Source organism: Tachypleus tridentatus, chromosome 6 (genome assembly GCF_004210375.1).
Source record: "Tachypleus tridentatus isolate NWPU-2018 chromosome 6, ASM421037v1, whole genome shotgun sequence".
NCBI classification, from domain to species: domain Eukaryota; kingdom Metazoa; phylum Arthropoda; class Merostomata; order Xiphosura; family Limulidae; genus Tachypleus; species Tachypleus tridentatus.
In genome coordinates, this window is record NC_134830.1 from 99,374,552 (window position 1) to 99,394,648 (window position 20,097).

The 20,097-nt window shown below is 33.5% G+C and overlaps 1 protein-coding gene across 1 annotated transcript in view; it reads right to left on the minus strand.

The window, feature by feature from the left end:
• LOC143253170 (rho guanine nucleotide exchange factor 3-like) overlaps window positions 1–18,445 on the minus strand; it is a 64,170-nt gene extending 45,725 nt beyond the window's left edge. The window contains exons 1-6 of the mRNA XM_076506545.1: window positions 17,273–18,445; window positions 15,193–15,268; window positions 5,331–5,399; window positions 4,667–4,771; window positions 2,570–2,839; window positions 1,753–1,912 (exon numbers count right to left, since the gene is read on the minus strand). Coding sequence (XP_076362660.1) covers window positions 1,753–1,912; window positions 2,570–2,839; window positions 4,667–4,771; window positions 5,331–5,399; window positions 15,193–15,268; window positions 17,273–17,445 — 853 coding nt within the window. The 5' untranslated portion in view covers window positions 17,446–18,445. The remainder of the gene's footprint in view (window positions 1–1,752; window positions 1,913–2,569; window positions 2,840–4,666; window positions 4,772–5,330; window positions 5,400–15,192; window positions 15,269–17,272) is intronic.
• Between the last annotated feature and the right edge of the window lie 1,652 nt (window positions 18,446–20,097).

The window sequence follows — 20,097 nt, forward strand, 5'->3', positions numbered from 1 at the left end:
TTTTAGCATTTAATAGGGAAAATGTGAACACTATGAAATTAGCCTAAATACTAACTGGTCAAATGTTTAAGACCATACTGAAACGAAGTGTTAATTGGTAAACACGTAACAAAATTTAGTCATTTGTATTCAAGCATTAGCATTGTCAACAACTCCCACTGACATCTCCTGTGTTACATTGGATAAAAACATGGCAAAGGCTAAAAAGTTGACAGAGTGTGAACATGGCAGAATTGTCAAGCTGCAAATGCAAGGTCTCTCTCAACATGCCACCACTGGTGAGATTGGGCAAAGTTTAAGACCATTCCAAAAAGAAGTCCTAAACAGGGTAGGAAATGCCCAACAAGAGGTCTCAGTAGTGAGTTGCACAGTTGTCATTGCAAATAATTGCAAACAATCGCTTTGGCATGGTTGATATAAGCATTTGCAGAAGACTGACTGAAATGTTATTCCAAGTGGTAAAAATGGCTTCACGAAGATCATGCACTGTTTGGAATTAACATCCATTTCTATAGACTGCCCTTGCCATCTACCTCCAAGAATTTTCAATGGGGTTCAGTTCAGGCGAACATGCTGGATGGTCCAAAAGAATCACGTTATTCGCCATGAGAAAGTTCTTTATCCTGCAGGCATTGTGGATTGCAGCATGGTTCTGCTGAAAGATCCAGTCATTTCCACACAAGCGAGGGCCTTCAGTCAATAAGGATCCTCTCCAACATGCCAATGTAACCAGCTGCTGTTTGATGCCTCTATAACTTGAAGTTCCATTGTTCCATGGAAGAAGAAAGCACCCCAGATCTTGATGGAACCTTCGCCATTGTGTTGTGTAGAAAATGTCTCAGGTGGGATATCCTTATCATGCCAGTAATGTTGGAAGCCATCTGGACCATCCAGGTTAAATTTTTTTCTCATCAGAAAACAAAACCTTCTTCCACTTTTCTACGTCCCATGTTTGGTGCTTCTCAGCAAAGTTTAACAAAGCTGTTTTATGGTGTAGAAGGAGGCGTGGCCTTTGAAGATGTTTACAGGTTTTAAAGCCTTTCTCTAGTAGATGCAGTCTTATTGTTCTTGAGCTGCATTCTGCATCTATAAGGGCCTTAATCTGGTTCGACGATCAGCTGATGTCTTACCAGACAACCCGTAGAATCCTCCTGTTCAACACTGGCAACATTTTCTTGGGCCGCCCACTTGAATTTCTCGTTCCGTACCTCTCAGGGTCTTTTAAGAAATTTGCAACAGCAGTTTTACTACACCCAATCTCACCAGCGATGGCATGTTGAGAGAAACCTTGCTTTTGCAGCTTGACAATTCTGCCATGTTCAAACTCTGTCAACTTTTTAGTCTTTGCTATGTTTTTACTAAATGTAACACAGGAGATATCAGTGGGAGATGTTGACAACTCTAATGCTTGAACACAAATGACTAAATTTCATTTCAGTATGGTCTTAAACTTTTGACCAGCTAGTATTTAGGCTAATTTCATATTGTTCAAAGTTTCTTTATTAAATGCTAAAAAAGTTTATTTTTATTTTCCCTTTTCTTATTTTCATTTTTCGAAGCTCTACTCAAATAAGTGGTTGAGTCTAACAATGCAAAATGCATATTGTTCTTTATGTTCATTGGCCTTAAAATTTTGACCAACAGTGTATTAGCTAACTGAAGCTAAAGTGTTATTTTTCTGGTATACCCTTAGTACGGAGATTGAATAAGATGTATTTTTGATGATTATTAGTTTTACTTGACAATGTGTACCTTGATGGAGGCATAAAAGGTTATCCATTGAACCAAATATTTGTCTCAGTTCTTCACTAGTCAATATTTCCAACTGAATGAGAGAATGACGATATATCTGTAAGACTAAATTAAGATCATCCACTATATCTTCTTCTCCCCGATACAGTTCAAAAATTGCCTGAAATAGCAACACAGAAAATATACAAAATGAAAAAAAAACACCAGTGCATATAAATTTTATGTTTGAATATCCACATAAATAAGGTATATCCAAGTAAACACAAATCAACATAAAATATAAAAAGGGCCAACATACATCAGGCATACTTAAATAAATTTGCAAAGGTATTAGCACACCTGATGAGGTTACAAATTATGTAACTGTGCCTTTCAAGTAATTTGAAGTTTCGTTAACAGTTACAGATCAATAAATATTTATTTTCCAAACCTACATGACAAAAAGGATAAATATTTGCTATGCACACATATTGATTATGTTTCACAGCCTTTAATAAAATACATACATATTATAAACCAGTTTATTGACTTCACTACATAAAAGTAATTCTCTCAAGAACTCTACAGATTATTTTAATAACTTAAGTGTTTGAAGTCTAATTTGACATATAATAAAATATTATGGCAGTTAAATTCTCTCAAAAAAGCTTGAGGTATAGTTATCTTTGTATAAAACATTTTAACCAGGAACAAAACTACTTCAGAAAATAGTTATGCAAATGTTTTGTTTCTAGTATCGCAGGCTTATGGGAGTACTTAACAGCCATAACTTTCTGAATGATTTTAAGAACACGAATGTGATTAGCATAAAACATACCTCTTGACGTTTGAGTTCTTTATGACTCATATTTTCTTTTACTACTTGAACCCTTTCCTCTGACAAGGTGTCCAACCACAGCTGAGAAGTTCTACACTTCTTTGGAGTTGCTTTAGGTTGTTTATAGGGAGTAGTAGAGGGAGAAGATGCTCCTGATGATGTACGTCTCAGTTTTCTACAACTGTTATCTCCACTCAGAATCGTCTGTGAAACTGTTACTGGTATGCTGCTGCTCGGTTTTGACGAAACACTTAGATTGCTCAGAGAACGCTGGAATTCATAAAAAAGCTATACAATGCATTTATAAGCATCTGATAAAAGACGATGACCGAAGAAGGTCAAAACGTTGTTCGCTCTTCTATGTAAAATATTTTCTCAACCCAAACGAGCCGTTTTTGCATATAAAAGAGTAATCTGACTATCAGAATATAAAAATAACTATACATTAAAGAAACAAACTTTATATAATAAACTTAAGAGAGTAATTAATATAGAAGTTTAGTCCTTTATCCAACCACCAAGTGAACAATACAAAAATAGTTTATTTAAGCTTAAATTTCAAAATTATTATAATGTAATTAATCAATGAAAAACTGCTACATGTTAGAATTGGTTTAAAATATTAAAACTATCAGAAATAACGTATATCTAATAATACCCAAGAAATTAACTATAAACTGAAAAGGAAAATATCAATACACTTATTATAAAACATAGGAATACCACAACCATTTATTAGTATGATCCACAAATCTAAACGAAACACGTGTAAGCATCCATGTATTTACAGTAGTGCATATTCAATAACAAAAACTGATAAAACAAGTAGATCAAATAACATGAACTAAAAGGCCTAGTTTTAACCATCCCACTTTTACATTCAGTCTAGAATTAAGGGTAGCTCACCAATGAAAAACAAACAAACAAGTATGTGACCTGTATGATCAACTATGATTGGTTCATTCTACTGAACTATACAATGATCTTAAAAGAATTCTTTACTCAATGATCTATTAGAATTGAACCAAGAAAGCACACTAGAAATCAAAAGGCAAGTTTAGTTTCTTTGTCAAGTTGATAGCATCGCCTTGTGACCTTTATTCTCTTGCACCATTAGTCAGCAGTTACATTAAAATAAGATTAGCTCAGCCAGTACAATATATTACAACAATAATCCTTTAATCCCAAACGTTATATTTTATTGCGATACCCTCCTGAGCAGAACAAACATTATCTATTATATAAAACAAAGAAATAAAGCAACTAAAAGAAGGCAACCTCAACAATGTTATAGGTCTATGCTGGCATTGCATAGAAACTGAATAAATGAAAATTTTTAACAATTCCTATATAACTAAAGCAAATAGGAAACATGATATTCCACAACATTAAATAACTTTTACATTATTCTTATAATTTATTAACTTAACTAAATGTGCAATAGACCGACCTCCTAAATGAAGAAGGAATATCAATTATAATATCAAATTACTAAGTGAACAAATTATAACAAGTTTTCAGTAAAATGTGCAAGTCTGCTGTATGCAAATAAATCATGTCAGAAATGCATACATACTCAAGATGTACTGTAATGTAAAGAATAAATATACTTTTGTCCATCATACCATTTGACATTGTATTTACACAACTTTTACACTTCTTAAATGCCTCTGAATCTCATTATCATTTCTAGTATTTTCTATACTCTAGTATGGACTATTGCAAAATGAGCAATACAGGGTAATATGAATAACTGATAACTGACCTGAAATACATAATACCCTGTTGAATGGTGCTCTGTGAAATGTTAAGTCATGCACAGTCTGACCCACCACCATGCTCACAGAAATAAAGAAAACAAAATTCAGAACTTCAACCAATATTATAAAGTTGTTTCATAATCAATTAGTAATAGTTAATTCCAATTTAAAACATTTAGTTCAATTATATATTCATTTCATTATTTTATTCGGAAAATATTTCTTACACCTTTTATAAAATCAATATATACATGAATCTGAAGAATCCAAACACAGTAAATATGTGCAACGATTTCTTTCACTAGTTTAAGTATGTGAATTTTAAGATTTAGCTTACATGAAAAACTTCTCCCATTCTCTTCACCGGTTTTGCTGGAGATAATAATGAGGTAAATGATGGAAAACTAGAAATTCTTTTTTTCCGTTTAGACCATGGTTCTTCCTAGATTACAATAACAATGGATATCAAAAACAAAATTAATATTATTGCGCACTACAGTATATTTAATTTTAGTAAGAATATTCTATAAATATGAACATTACTAAAAATCACACTAATAAAGCTATTATCCGATATTAGTTTTATATTAGTATAAAAACTGATTCTTAAAATTTCAATCCATTTTTAAATTAAATAAAAATCTAAGAATTTCATTTATTTGAACGTAAAAATAATCATTACATAATCCTTACATAATGAAGCAAAAAAGAATGAAAAATTTGAGGATAATTTTTAATTATTTCTGATATGAAAATCATACAAAAAATAATTTTATATCAACATAATTATTTTAAAAATAATTCACAAAAAACATTTCTAGACAGGTGCTTTAATATGAACTGCAAGTATGTAGTAAACTCATCTATGAAAGAATCATCATCAAAAACATCTTGCTCAGTCAGTGTTATGAACTTAAGAAATAATTGTATTGTACCTTTTAAGTTCATTCAAACATTTAATTTTGATATATAACAGTCATCATCAAGGTAATTATACCCACATTTAGAAGGGAAATGTCAAAACTTGCTGTGCTCAGACTGTCTTCATCACTCTCTCGTTTTCTCTTTTTCTGTAAAAATAACTCATTCACTTGTAAAATGTAAAACATCACAAGTTGTCTACAACAATAGTGAATACATTAAAATAACTGTAGTCTTTGATTTCATGTCAAAAAAACATATCAAACATTACACACTGATTACTTTGGAAAGAAAGGCCAATAATTCTAACATGTTTGCTGTCATCGGTAGTATTAATAATTTATTCTAGTGCCAGCCACACTTTTCTTCCTTTACATTACCCATTTGTCTAATATTTACATGGGGAACTATACTACGTTTAATAAGCTCATTGAAGCCAATTGTAATGTGTCCTGCTGCTGTGCCACGAGGTCCACAACTAAAAGTCAATTGTGACTCACTGGGAAGGCACTTGGTAGTGAATATGCTGAAAGATACAAGAATAAACAAAACTACATAGTTTACAAATCCTTTTATTTTAGTATTTGCAAGACTTATTGTCGATGGAGTTAACTCATATGTCCACAGAATTTTGAAACACTTATAAACATTTCAACAATGTATATATTTATATACCATTAAAAATTGCTGCTATATGATTTTTTTCATTTTTCATTAATGTGTGCATTTTTGTTACACTTTAATACTTATACAAATATAAAATGGAGAACAATTTGTGATAGAATTGAAAAAAGTTGCAACAGAAGTCAACAGGATTTTCAGACATAGCTTCTTTTACCAATATTTACGTGTGTTCATGTACTATACACATACAAGAACAGATTATCAAGTAACTGCTGGATGTAGTTAGTTCTATTCAGGATAAAATTGTACAACACCATGTATTTTTGTTGTTGTTTTTATAAATATGCCCTTTCAATAATATTTGAAATATCAGAGTTGTGCTTACTGTTGTGAGTCACTTCCTTACTTTACCAGGTGTACATGTATGATAAAACAACAAACATTTGTGACATCCCTAATATTAAAAGTATAACACCATAAGATTAGGACATTGTATACAATCCCCAGACAACAGAAGTATGCTGACACATTCCAACAAGGTTAATGGTTCCTACCAATAAAGTACTCTGATAAAAGGAGAAAACTAGAGAATCACACATATTGCTTAATAAAAGAAGTAAGAGTGGTACATATCTTTTGATTCACCCTGTAGTTTGGTGCACAAAGAGATAATGTCATAATTCCCAGAGTCAGTACATACATTAAACTATTATAGTGAAATTGAAAAATTAACAGCTGTGATTTATGTGATCTCTATATCATATGCATGTCAACAGTTTGCAAAAGCAATGTTAAAATTTTAGCAAGGTATAAACTATCTCAGATAAATATGTACAAGATAATTTAAAAACCATAACAAGAATGAAAACAAAGACATCAAGCAGAATACCAGATTAATTAGATATACATGAGATCAAGTCCACTGGACTGACCCCATAAAAGAGAAAGTAAATTTGGTATTATAGTCAATATTTCATCTGTATCTACATAAAATGTGGCAAGTTTTTAGTCCAATGTACAAGTCCATTAGGGCCCAGCATAGCCAAGCGTGTTAAGGTGTGCGACTCATAATCTAAGGGTCCTGGGTTCGCATCCCCATCGCGCCAAACATGCTCGCCATTTCAACCGTGGAGGCGTTATAATGTGATGGTCAATCCCACTATTCATTGGTAAAAGAGTAGCCCAAGAGTTGGCAGTGGGTGGTGATGACTAGCTGCCTTCCCTCTAGTTTTACACTGCTAAATTAGGGATGGCTAGCACAGATAACCCTCGAGTAGCTTTGTGCGAAATTCAAAAACAAACAAAACAAAACAAACAAATCCATTATACACAAAAATTCAGATGTGTCAGTAAAGTATTTGTATTCAAGATATGTCTGGAAATTATAATGTCAGTCAGACTTAAACAAGTCAGAGTACAAAGTAATATTAATGTGAAGAATTAAAATACTTTCACCAATCATGCACTTTACACATAACATTCATATAAGCTATAGAACAATCAAAATGCATATGAGCAATTTATCAGTATCTCTGCATGCTGTACCTGGTATTTATTCTCCTCCACCATGAACTGTCACTACATCAGCAATGTAGGGTAAAATAAATAGTTGATAACTCTAACACAAAATACATAATACCATGTTTAATGGCACTGTGTAAAAGGATGTGGCATATGCACTTAGTTTCCCACCTGTACACATAAGGTAAAAAAAACAAAAACCTTATCTGGTATGTAAGAACACAGCAGAGTTGTTCAACTATCCCATCACAATAAAAAAAAAACAAGTAATAAAAATGAAATCCAATTAAATGGTACATTGAATACAGATATGGATGTTGTTGACTTGTCTTGTTGCTCACAAGGAAACTACTATTTGACTTCTGCACTACACAAAAAGCTTTACTAACTAAAAGGTTATGCTAATTTTTATACTCATAGAAACAAGTTAAAATTTGATTTCTATTTAAAGGAGTAAAGTTTGCCAAATAGAGCAATAATCTCATATTATTAGAAATTTTCTATCTGACTTCTGCTTCCCTTAAAACGCTGCCAAGGAAAATATGTTGTAAAATGAAAACGTGACTATTGGCCATGGTCATATTTAGTCATGTATAACAATGATCACAAGCTGGGAATTTGGAATGTAAAGTATCACTGCTTAAGTTCTGGGAAAACTAGAGAAGATCCACTTTTTTCTTGCTTTCACTTATGTTATCAGAAATCTTTGCTGGTCAGAGCAGGAATTTTGCATAAAGTTGGTTGGTTGGTTTTGGTGTTCTATGGTGCAAAGCAACTACACTATCCACACCAAACAACCAGTAAAAAGTTAAAATTAAAGTAAAATTATTACAATTCATAAAAAAGAATCAAGGTAAAACAAAACAAAGTTTAATGAATAAATAGCATTAAATCCAATTTTTATATCTAATTTACAGCAGTAAGAGAGAAACTATAGTAATACAAGTTGTAAAGTACTTTCTGTAGCATAATTTTAATTATTATAACTCACCAAGATGAGTAATGGGTAAGTTCAAACATAAGCGTTAATCACCTGAAGTTGGCCTTTCCAGTCCTGGTTTTGAGTTATTTCACGTCACAGCCGTTTAAAAAAAAATAAAGTAATACAAGTTTTAAAAGACTCTCTGTAGCATAATTTTAATTATCATAGCCTGTCAGGATGACTAATGGGCAAGTTCAAACATCAGTGATAAACACTTGAAATTGGTCTTTCCAGTCCTGGTTGAATTATTTGAGTTATGGCCATTTTCTAATTTTAAATCAAATTATTTGTATTTTTATTTTTAAAAAGGAATGATATTAAAAATGGTCTAATTTATAAATTAAAAACTTAAACAACATTAAAATGATTAATGACCTTCAAAAAACTAAAAAACATTTGTAATGTGGACAGTGTCACCATCGCCAATGACACTGTCTAACATTATGGATAAACCTTGGGACAAAACATGTTTAAATGGTGCCATCGTTGAGAGTCGTAACAATGGCAAGACAGTGAAATGTAGCTTATTGTAACCTGAGTGTCACACAGATAACACATTGATGCATCAGTCCCAGATGAAAAAAACAATGAGTTAAAAAACTGTGACCAATGTATAGTTTAATTAGGACAACTTCCTCTTTCTGATCCTTATGGAAGAAAGACAGCCAAAGTCCAATAGAGTATTTTATTTGGAAAAGTTTGTTTTCACATTCCTTACTCCAAGTCAACTGCCATCTGGCATGGAGCTGAGCCTTGAATACAGGACCATAGTCCATGTATGGAACAGACACAGCAGTGATAGTGCCAGAGCAGACAGATTTAGTTGCAGGTGTCAGCAAGCTCATTCCCACAAATACCAATGTGGCCTAGTATCCACAAAAACTGGATAAAAGTAGATGTTAAAGAGAAATGGGTCAATCAGACTGGAATATCAGTGAGAACTGACATGAAGCAATTCCAAAGCCAGTAGAGAACTGAGCGAGTCAGTATAAATAGTGCAATTTGAGTACTGCTTAGCTTCTAAGTGATCTAGGGCAAGAAAAATGGCATACAGTTCAGCAGTGAACACAGACGTTGTAAAGGGGATTGTGTGCACAACCACCAAACCACAACAAACCATGGCAGAGCCCACAGTCACCTAATTTCAAACCATTCATATAAATAGGAATGGAAGGATGGTTCAAAAGATGTTCAGCAAATAACAGACAGTATTTCCAGTCTGGAGTATCTGCTTTTCTCAGATGACTTAAAGAAAGGTTACATTTGGGGATTGTAATAAGCCATGATGGGATGAGCTGACCACTGGATACAGCAATGTTATCCAAGGACAGACCCAATTCATCCAACTGTGCCTGGGTATGAAGACCAAAATGATCAATGAAAGATGGTCTGTTCTGAAAAAGCATAGCTCACCAAGAAAGTGGAAAATAACCCCATGTGCGATGCTCTGGTAAGGAACAAAGTTTCGAAGCATACAGCAAAGACAGTTGCAAACGGCAGAGGTGCAGAAAGGTTCACGAGACTCTGTGTATAAGCTCTGAACTGAGGAAGTGCAGAAAGCCCTGGTGCAGAGCTGAAGTCCTTGATAATGAATGGGGTCCAGCATCTTTAAAAAGGCTGAGGTCCTGGCAGAGCCATAGACCATAGTCGAGTTTCAATTGAATAAGAGCATGATATATCTTTAGCACAGAATACTGATCTGCTCCCCAAGTGGTGGAAGAGAGAACACAGAGGATGTTCAGTGCTATTGTAAATTTGACCCCTAGCTGCTTGATGTGTGGTATATAGGTTAGCTTGCAGTCAAAGATAAGCCCCAAGAACTTCATCTCAGGGGCTACAGACAGCACAGCTTCACCAATATGGAGTTCAGGGATCTGGGTGAATACCCCGTTGGTAGCAAAAGTGCATGCAAATGATTTTAGATAGAGAGAAGTTAAAGCCATCTGCTGTGGTCCACTTTAGTAAATGATTGATGGCAGTTTGTAGCTGCTGCTCAATATACCTCATGTTCGATGACTGACATGAGATGTGAAAGTCATCAACATAGAGCCCGTTTGCAACAGTAAGAGGGAGTTGTTCAGTGATGGCCTTAATATTTATACTGAAAAGTGTGACACTCAAAACACAGCCCTGAGGGACTCCAAGTTCCTGTAGAAAAGAACAGGAAAGTGTCAAACTCACAAGAACTTGGAATCTCCAGTCCATCAAAAATTTTTTAATAAAAATGGACAAATGGCCACTTAACCCATATATATATATATATATTGAAGTCTTACAAAATGCCATACCTCCATGTTGTATCATAAGCCTTCTCAATGTAAAAGAATATTGATACAAGATATTGTCATTTGAGAAAGACTTCTCAAGTCGAATCAGGTGGTCCATGGTGGAGCGCTGTCATTGAAACCCCCACTGGGTAGGCAAGAGGAGGTTGTTTGATTCGAGGAACCAAACAAGACGAGCATTAACCATCCTCTCTAAGGTCTTACAGAGACAGCTCATAAAAGCAAATGGATGGTAGTTTGAAGGAATCTTGGGATTCTTCCCAGGCTTACAGAAAGGTATGACAATAGCCTGGTGCCAGGCATCAGGAAAAACATTTTCCTGCCAGATCCAGTTAAAAAGAATCAGAAGAATAGCAAGAGAAGCAGGAGATAGATGGTGCAGCATTTTATAGTATACATCATCAGGTACAACCGATGTACAGCAAAACTTAATGAAGGGACAGTTTGAGTTCCACCAGTGGAAAGGGACAATTATAGTCATAAAGACAATCAGTTCGAAAGGAAAGAGGTGATTGCTCTGCCCGAGTCTTGATGGCTGAGAAGGTGGAAGAAGAGACAGAAGTGCTAGATACCCAGCAAAAGCTTTAACATAGAGTATCGGTAATGCTCTGGGTATCAGCTACTTCCTGGACATCAGAGACCAAAATCAAGACGGGACAGAATTATATTGCCCAGTAACCTTTAGAACTGGTGGTAGAAGATATGCTGGTTATGAACTTATTGAAAGATTCCTTCTGGTTTTGGTGTCTTAAACACCAAAAATGTGCACAGTCCTGCTGGAAAGCAATGCAGTGCAAGAGTGTGGGATACCTGTGAAAACTACCCCAGGCCTGTTTTTGAGCCTTTTGTGCCATGTGGCAGGCAGGATTTTACCAAGGATGAGGATATCATGGAAAATGTGTCAAAGTTTTAAGAATACATTGAACAGCTACTGCTGTCGTCTGTTGATGGCTTACAGACAATGGCAGGATCAAGTTTTGGGAGAGCAGTGAAAGCGAGCCAATTTATTTGATCCAGCTTCTACAGGAGCATGTGGGTTGGATGGCATCGACCTCCGCCAGTTTCCCTCAAAATTATAGGAAAATGACCACTGCCTAGTGGATTATTGTCAACCCTCAGTGAAAAATGGGAGAATAGTGAAGTGGAGCAAATTGATAGATCAATAGCAGTAAAGGACTAACTAGGTGCATGAAAATAAGTGGAAGAATCAGTATTGAAAAGAGAAAGGTTGAGATCAGAGAGCATATGCTCCATGGAGCAACCACTCCTTTCAACATCAGCACTTCCCCAGAGGGGATGATGTCCATTAAATTCCCCCAGGATTAAAAAGGGAAACAGTCTCACCAGGCGACAGGTAGAGAGAACAAACAGTGATGGTATGACCCAAGGAAACACAGATGGCTACGGCCTCCAAGGGTGGTTTGAGTGGCAAAGAGGGGGTGGGCACTTACTGATCAACCAACAGTGCCACCCTTCCATGCACTCATCCATCACACAGCCTGTCATATCTATACAAAAAAACCCATCAAAAGGTGACTGTATCAGCAGGTTTCAGAAATATTTCCTGTAAGGAAAGACATACAGCATCATAGGAAGCAATCAGTGTTTTGATGTCATCCAGATTAGAATGTAAACCTTGACAGTTCCATTATATCAACGTGGCCATTTTTATTTGTGTCGGCAAATTGGGTGGAGAACCTTTCTGTTTAAGACCTTGTCTTTTATCTTTACTGTCTTTATTTGAGGGATGTCTATCGATCTCCATGGATCCTGTGTTGGGTTGATTGGTCAGGTCTTTGCTGTTGGAAGAAGATTCCAGCAACTGAGGATGTGAAGGAATGATCATTTTGCATCTTGGGGTGAGAGAGGAAGATAGGTCCAAGGGAGATTTCTGTGCCCACTGACCCCACCCACCATGGAGCCCTACAAGAGGATGCACTAAAATGTCAAATAAGGACACTGCAGCAATGCCAGGGTTTTGTGAGTACTATACCCAAACACCAGCATCAGATAATGTCCACAACACCTGTTGAGAACATCCAACATTGGTACTTGGTTGACCCTAGCCCGAGCAGACCAGCCAATTGATCCAAGGGGCTCACCCCAAGGCCACTCATTTGCAGGAATTTAAGGCCAAAGTGGTGTGTTAGAGTTGTACCCCTCAACCACCAGCATCTTTTCCTACCCTTCATGAGTCACCACACACAGCAAACTTGTGGATGGATGTTCAGATCCCAGAGGAGGTACACTGAAAAAACAACCTTCCCTGGGAGGCCCCTCACCTTGTACAGGGATCCACACCAAGGAGTTTGGATAAAGTACATGTAAAATTGATGGTAAAGCAAAATACCTTGTACAGTGTTCTCATACAGTAAATATTGGAAGTTAAGATGAGGTCTCTGCCTGTACAATAATTTGTTGTGATAGGTCTCATTAACTTGTTTAGAAGAAATGAAATTCATTATGTGGAATTCTTGTAAAAAAACCAATAACAATAAAAGTGTTTTAAGCACTTTGACATACGTCATCAAGAAAACAGTTTGATAAAATACACACACACACACACACATTAAACACCTAAAATCACAAATATTAGTTCTAAATTCCACTTATACAACACATATTAGAGAGAATAACAAAAGTTGTCTTTTGGATATACCCGTTTCATTTCATTTTTAAGAGGAATGTGAATGTTATGATTTAACATCTTTCCATAGCATAGGCATTTAAGTTAGTTTTAGAAGTGATAAATATTGCAGGTTTATTTATGTAACTGTTTATGAATTATTTGGTGTAGTTCAATTGTTGTGGATTGACATGTTACTCAAGCTTTCTAATTTGTTCTTCTTGCTTTTGAGTATTGTTACATCATAACTTATTGTAGTTTGTAGAAAGTTCTACACCTCAGTTTGGTAGTTTGTGTAAGTAACTTAGAGAAAGTAAAACAAAAGTGAAAAAGTGAAGTTACACTATAATTGTAAGTTCAGTCACATCAGAAAATTTCTAAATTGAATTTTACAGCTTATATTGTAGCAACACTTTTTTTTTTTAAATATTATTATTTAAATAATATTTAAATGTAGTTTAAAACTACACTAGGTTATTTGCTGTGTCCACTGAATGGAATCTAACCTGATTTTAGAATTCTAAGTCCAAAGGCTTACTGTTGTCAAGTAACAATAAAGTAGAGGAGAATAATTTGTCTTTTTAAAAGGTGTTCTAAAGTAATTAAACAAATTTATGTGGACTTTTGATGAAAAGAATTATTTAAAGCTGTGGTAACCTGTTGTGGTAACCAACAGTACAACATAAATGAAATTATCAGAGATTGAATTGTAACAACAAAGCAGAGAAGAATAATTGATACCATCAACTGTGCCATAAAGCAACTAAACCAGCCTGTGTGAACTTAAGAAAAAAAAAAGAAAGAAAAAGAGTCGACTATTTAACGTTCATGATGTAACTGAAGTGACTAACTGTGTAATGAATGAACATTTGTATACACATTTGACTTGTTTTTAATGTATACATTATTTTACAACAAATGGACTGTGTGCTGTTTATTGTTGAAATTTATCACCAAGTCATAAACACTTATTGTACATAATCCTGCCCAACCATGCATTCACATAAAAATTGACATAGTCCCACAACAAAATATATCCAGTTGTTCATATTCATCTTATGTACAAGGTTTTGTTACCCAAAACTGCTAACACAGTGTAGTACTAAAATTTTGAAACACTCAAGAAACAACAAATGCATCACACTCTATCAAGTTCAGGTCAATTTATTTAAATACATCAGCAATACATTTTATCTTAAATACCAGAGAAGCTAAAGGCATGTAAACCTACATAATGAATATTTAATGCTTGAATTGCTATTTTGCATTTCTTTCAAATTAATGATAATTGCAACTATATTGCAAACTTCATTTCTTTAACTAAGTTATAAATGGTATTTAGTAGGCCTACTACTTTATGTACTCTAATGTAATCCAATATCAAATTTGGGGGTTTGCTTATGGGAAATTTCTGAAAGTGTTTTTGTGAAATACACTGAGCCTCTAAGAAGTTGGGTGAACATCTCAGGGCAGAGATGATTTATTTAACACCATTTAGGAGTTTAAGAGAAGGAAGGGGTTTGAAGGAAATCCCTGGGTTTCTCCAAGGAATGGGGTGAAAATTTCACCTTTATCTAAACCTCAGGTGTGAATCTTATTATATGGATAAGCTATAACTAACTTAAACATCTTCAACCAATTTTACTGATTATATAAAATTATATTATGACTTTAAGCCATTTAATTCACATATGAAATTAATTCTTGCCCATTTATATCAATTATATTATGACCTAGCATAATATTCATTTTATTATGAATATTTTATTCATGTAAAATATGCTACTACCTTATGCCATAACTTAAACCTTTAAATTATGTAATTACGCCTTCATTCACAGACATCAGTTAATATAAATTTATGATAAAACATTACAGTGTAACTAGATGAAAAGATTACTTACAGAAATAAACTGGAAGTGCTTCGACTTGGGTGGAGGTTCCAAAAACAAACTTGTATTCCCTTCATAATGTGTGTCACTGAAAGTATAAAAATATAAAATATTACTGATATATATATATATAAACACAAAGACGCAAAATTCAAAAGTTAGCATTTCAAATTTAATAACTAAGAATTAGTCTATTATTAAAACTATAAACAAGGGTTTAAAAAATTAAGTGAAAACTTTCATCGACAGAACAGATATTGAAATCAGCTCTTTATGATGTGCAAATGACATATCCACAACCTTTAGATATTTTTTAAAATTAATATACCTTTATTTAGGTGAATTTATATTAAAATGTTTCAAATTTCAATTCAGGTTGTCTGTGCTTAGTCAAATCTTCAAGACAAACAGTTTATGCCCAATTGTGAACTACTCACACAAATCCTGCTCTTAAGTAGTCACTCCATCAGTACAAGTTTTTTTTGCACATGGTCGGTATAATATAATGTCATTTTTTTGGAAAATGACTCAGTTGTGAAACTAGATCTAACATCGTGTGTGTGTGTGTGTGTGTGTGTGTGTGTGTGTGTGTGTGTGTGTGTAGACACAACACACTATATTGTAGATTTGAAGTTTCTTATGAATTCTTTTAGCTGCTTTATAACTCTTCTATGATGCATAAGTGAATAACATGGGGAGCCAGTTCCTCACCATCTTGAACAGAACTTTCTGCTTATGCCCAAACCACCATGTCCCATTAGCTCATGTTTCAAAACATGACTCTTCATACTTTCACATCTTTCAACTTACCCAATATATTTAGCAAAAAAGTCTATATATAGTTGCTCATCATTACAATACCTAGAACAGCAGAGACCCAGTCACTATCAAAACCTAATAGCTTTGATTTCTAATCAGATATACTAAATCCTCAAATGCACTGTGTAATGCTGACATTTGTAACAGTTTTAGAGCTGTGGACATCTCTCATTCATGATATAGATATATATAATTTTATTCTGCAAGTCACTGTTATTTATGCTACTGTTACAAAACAAAACAAGAAATTACAACATCTCTCTCATAACATCATGGTATAAATTTGCTATCTGCTGAATAAAAAATGCATTATTTATCATACTGTTAAGAGTTATCAACCATTAAGTCATTTCAGCTTCATAAAACAAGCAATTTTGAGTAACTGGTAAACAGTTTTTCAGAAAATTCCACATAATATGCAATCTTGAATAACTTAATCATTTTATCTTTTGTTATATATTTTTTTTCAAACCATTAAACATATCCTTTGATTGATTTTTGTCATTTTTTTTACCTTCCCTTTAAGGATGGCAGTATACAGATTAAGTGTAATAACTGTTTTCAAAAATATTACTTGAAAAGTAATTATTTTTCTTAACACTTGTAAAAGAATGATTTAGATATTAAAACATTTAGAAGGTAGTGAAGGTTTCATGGAAGAGATAAAAGTAACAAAGAGAAAAGCAGTAAGGCTGTATAGAAAATACAGTTTAAAGAGAAAACATTTACCTGCTGTTCCTCATAAGCATAACAAAGATTAACAAGTGAAATTAACATGACATTCCCAGTCAATGGCTTAGATACCATAACAATTTATTGAATCCATACATCTTAAAGCAACTTATCCCAAGTGCCAACTACCTAATTAGAAAAAGCAAAATGCAAGCAGATTTTGGACATGAATGAGCAACAATTACTTTCAACAACAGAATCTGTAAAAATAAGTTTTAATTTAGAATCACTGGAGTATATTACAATCATGAAAGTATTGTAAAGTAGTTATAAACACATGTACATTAAAGACTGTATTTAAGTTACATTTATTTCTTTTTGTTTGACCTTTATTGTTTTCAGTCACCTTTTATACATTCTTATGATCATGACAAGTTGAGTCAAATAAATTCTATAGTTAAAACTGTACAAATGATGACTAAAATCATAAAAGAAATGTCAATGGTATGGAAAACCTTTTTTATTCACATCTTAGACAAAAAAATAAGATAGAAATTCATACAACTCTGTTTCTAAATTATGAAATAACATTTGTTTTTACCTTGTATGCATTGTTTCACTGGGATCTGTGAAAACGTCTTGATTTAATGCTCCATCTATTGATGATCCATCCTTAACACTTAATGCTGAGCATGATTTCTCCAGCCTTTCTTGATCAGAAAGCTCAGGATTATGTTCCATAAGATTTTTGTTGAAGTGTTCACCTAAAACCATTTTATCTGGACATACAGTTTCTTAAAATTCTCTGTTGGCTCCTGTTCTGTCCCAGATTTCTAATTTAAACCTAATGGTTCATAATGGTTTTGAACTGGTTTGAAGTTCAAGGGCATCAGTTTGTTTAATAAAATTTCTTTATCAGGTGTGCAATCATATTTTCTTAGTAACATACTGCTAACATTATATGGATTGTAACAGTTATCCAAATTCCCAATAGATCAGTTAGAACTCATTTTTGATTTATTTATTATATTAATTAGACCCTTTGCGTACACATCCAAACTTTTTTATTTCTGTCATTGAAAGTTTTTAACATTTCTCTGAAGTTTGCCCAACTTAATTTTTTTATGACGTAATTACTAACGCAGTTTATTCTTATGCTTTAAAATAGATTTTAAACCAAAGGAAAATTAGCACTAACATTATTGTCAATAGATCTACACAAGACAGTTTAGAAACTTATGACAAGTTATACAAGTGCTGTAATTTAACAACTAACTCTATACTTACACGTAATCATACATTTTTCAACATTACTTATTTTTTGTATTGCGTCAATGTATACTGTTTCACTTTCACCTTACTGTGTTAAGATAAAGTTGTACTTGGAAGATTCGTAAATAATACCTCTTTTTTTTTTTTCGTTGATAATTTTTCTACTAGCAATGTTAATATTAATAATGACTGATACAGTAAAATTTATTTGCAGAGTAAGAATAAGTAACTAAATAACAAACCTCAATTATTAATATTAATTATTATTTACATTTTAAGTAATTTATAAATACAATAACATGAACGGGTAATCTATAATGTATACCTATTACTAATGAAAAGATACTAAATAAACCCAAAATTAAAATGAGAACTATAATGCCGATTCAAAACTTATCAAGCACTTGTTTTCATTTAACTTAAAATATCCAACAGTAAAATTATGCAGGTACGATAACTTCGCTTATTTCAAACAATCCACGCTACATTTAATTACATCGTATTATCCAATCACAGTTCTTTAAGGATGTGACACACAAATGCCATCTAGCAACATATTAATAATGATTTATTTACAGCTTTTCTATAATTTGTTGTTCTTTTTCTTTTTTTAATATTAACACTTTAATAAACAAATCTTAAAAGAAAATGTGTGTATACATATATATAAATATATTGCCTGTTAAGAATATTTTATTAAAAAGAACTACTTTTAAAATTTGTAGTGCTCACTGGAGGAATCTCATTTTTGACACTAAATTAAAAAAAAAAACGACCTATACTTTAAATATAATACTAAAATATTTTAAGCAGTGTTTCGCCATTGCGATTTCATCCGTGCTAATAGAACTAGAAAAATTGTTCGATGTGAAAATACTCATTAACTTCTTAAACTGCTTATGGTTTCTATTGCTAGGAAATTTCGTACGTGCTTTTAATAATGTTTAGAATATTACATTTGTTTGATAATTTTTCTTGTATTTTGTTAGAGTTATGGTACTAACAATATTAGAATACTGTAATTGACTACATTACTTATATGAAATATAAACTTAAAAACGGTTTCAAGATGTTTTGCCATAAATAACCAAAAACTAAGGCGGTTGAGAAACAAAATTCTAAGGTGAGCCGATCCAAAATTTACTTACAATATTAAAATAGAGCGAGCCTGGCATGGCCTAGCGCGTAAGGCGTGCGACTCGTAATCCGAGGGTCGGGGGTTCGCGCCCGCGTCGCGCCAAACATACTCGCCCTTCAGCCGTGGGGGCGTTATAATGTTACGGTCAATTCCACTATTCGTTGGTAAAAGAGTAGCCCAAGAGTTGGCGGTGGGTGGTGATGACTAGTTGCCTTCCCTCTTGTCTTACACTGCTAAATTAGGGACGGCTCGGTGCAGTAGGCTAACAACCTGCTCACTTAAATACTTGTTGAAGAATCCGCAAGCGATTGCGGCCCTATGTTTCTAGATGGAATCTAATGGTGATAACTAACTTAACTAATTAAAATAAAAAACTATATTTATATATTTTATTATTAAGGTTGTATGTATATAGAATGATCTGTAAAGTGTTGAAAATGTTTGTAAATCTATGTAATACATTAGTACTGATTTACTGGGTTGTATGTTGAATCTGGAACAGTGTTGAGAAACAGCAGTTTGCTCCAAGAAAAGTTAAAACGGCATCTAGACACCAAACACTCCCAATTAAAAAGTTTTAATTTTGAGTTTTCAAAATAAAGTGTTTGCAATTAAATGCAAGGAAAGCTAAATTTCTTGGTTTCTTTGTTCATCAGGTCAACAAAGGTGCTCTTATTGCTTCACATGGTGTTAGTTACTGTATTGCAAAAACAGATGAATCTCATACAATTGCAAAATATTTGATAAAACCATGCTCAAAATGTTTCGTAGAGTGCACGATTGATGAGAAATTTCTTTAAAACGTTAACTTTGTGTCCCTTTCTGACAACTCGGTTTCTCAAAGAATGAAAGATATGTCAGCAAATTCCTCAACGGAGTTAAAAAGACGAGTAAAAGCGAGTCTAACTTTTTCGCTTCAGATGGATGAATCAACAGATGTCGCACGTTATGCGAAGTTGCTTGAGCTATATTCATGAAACTAGTTTTGAAGAAGACATGCTAATTTGCAAATCTAT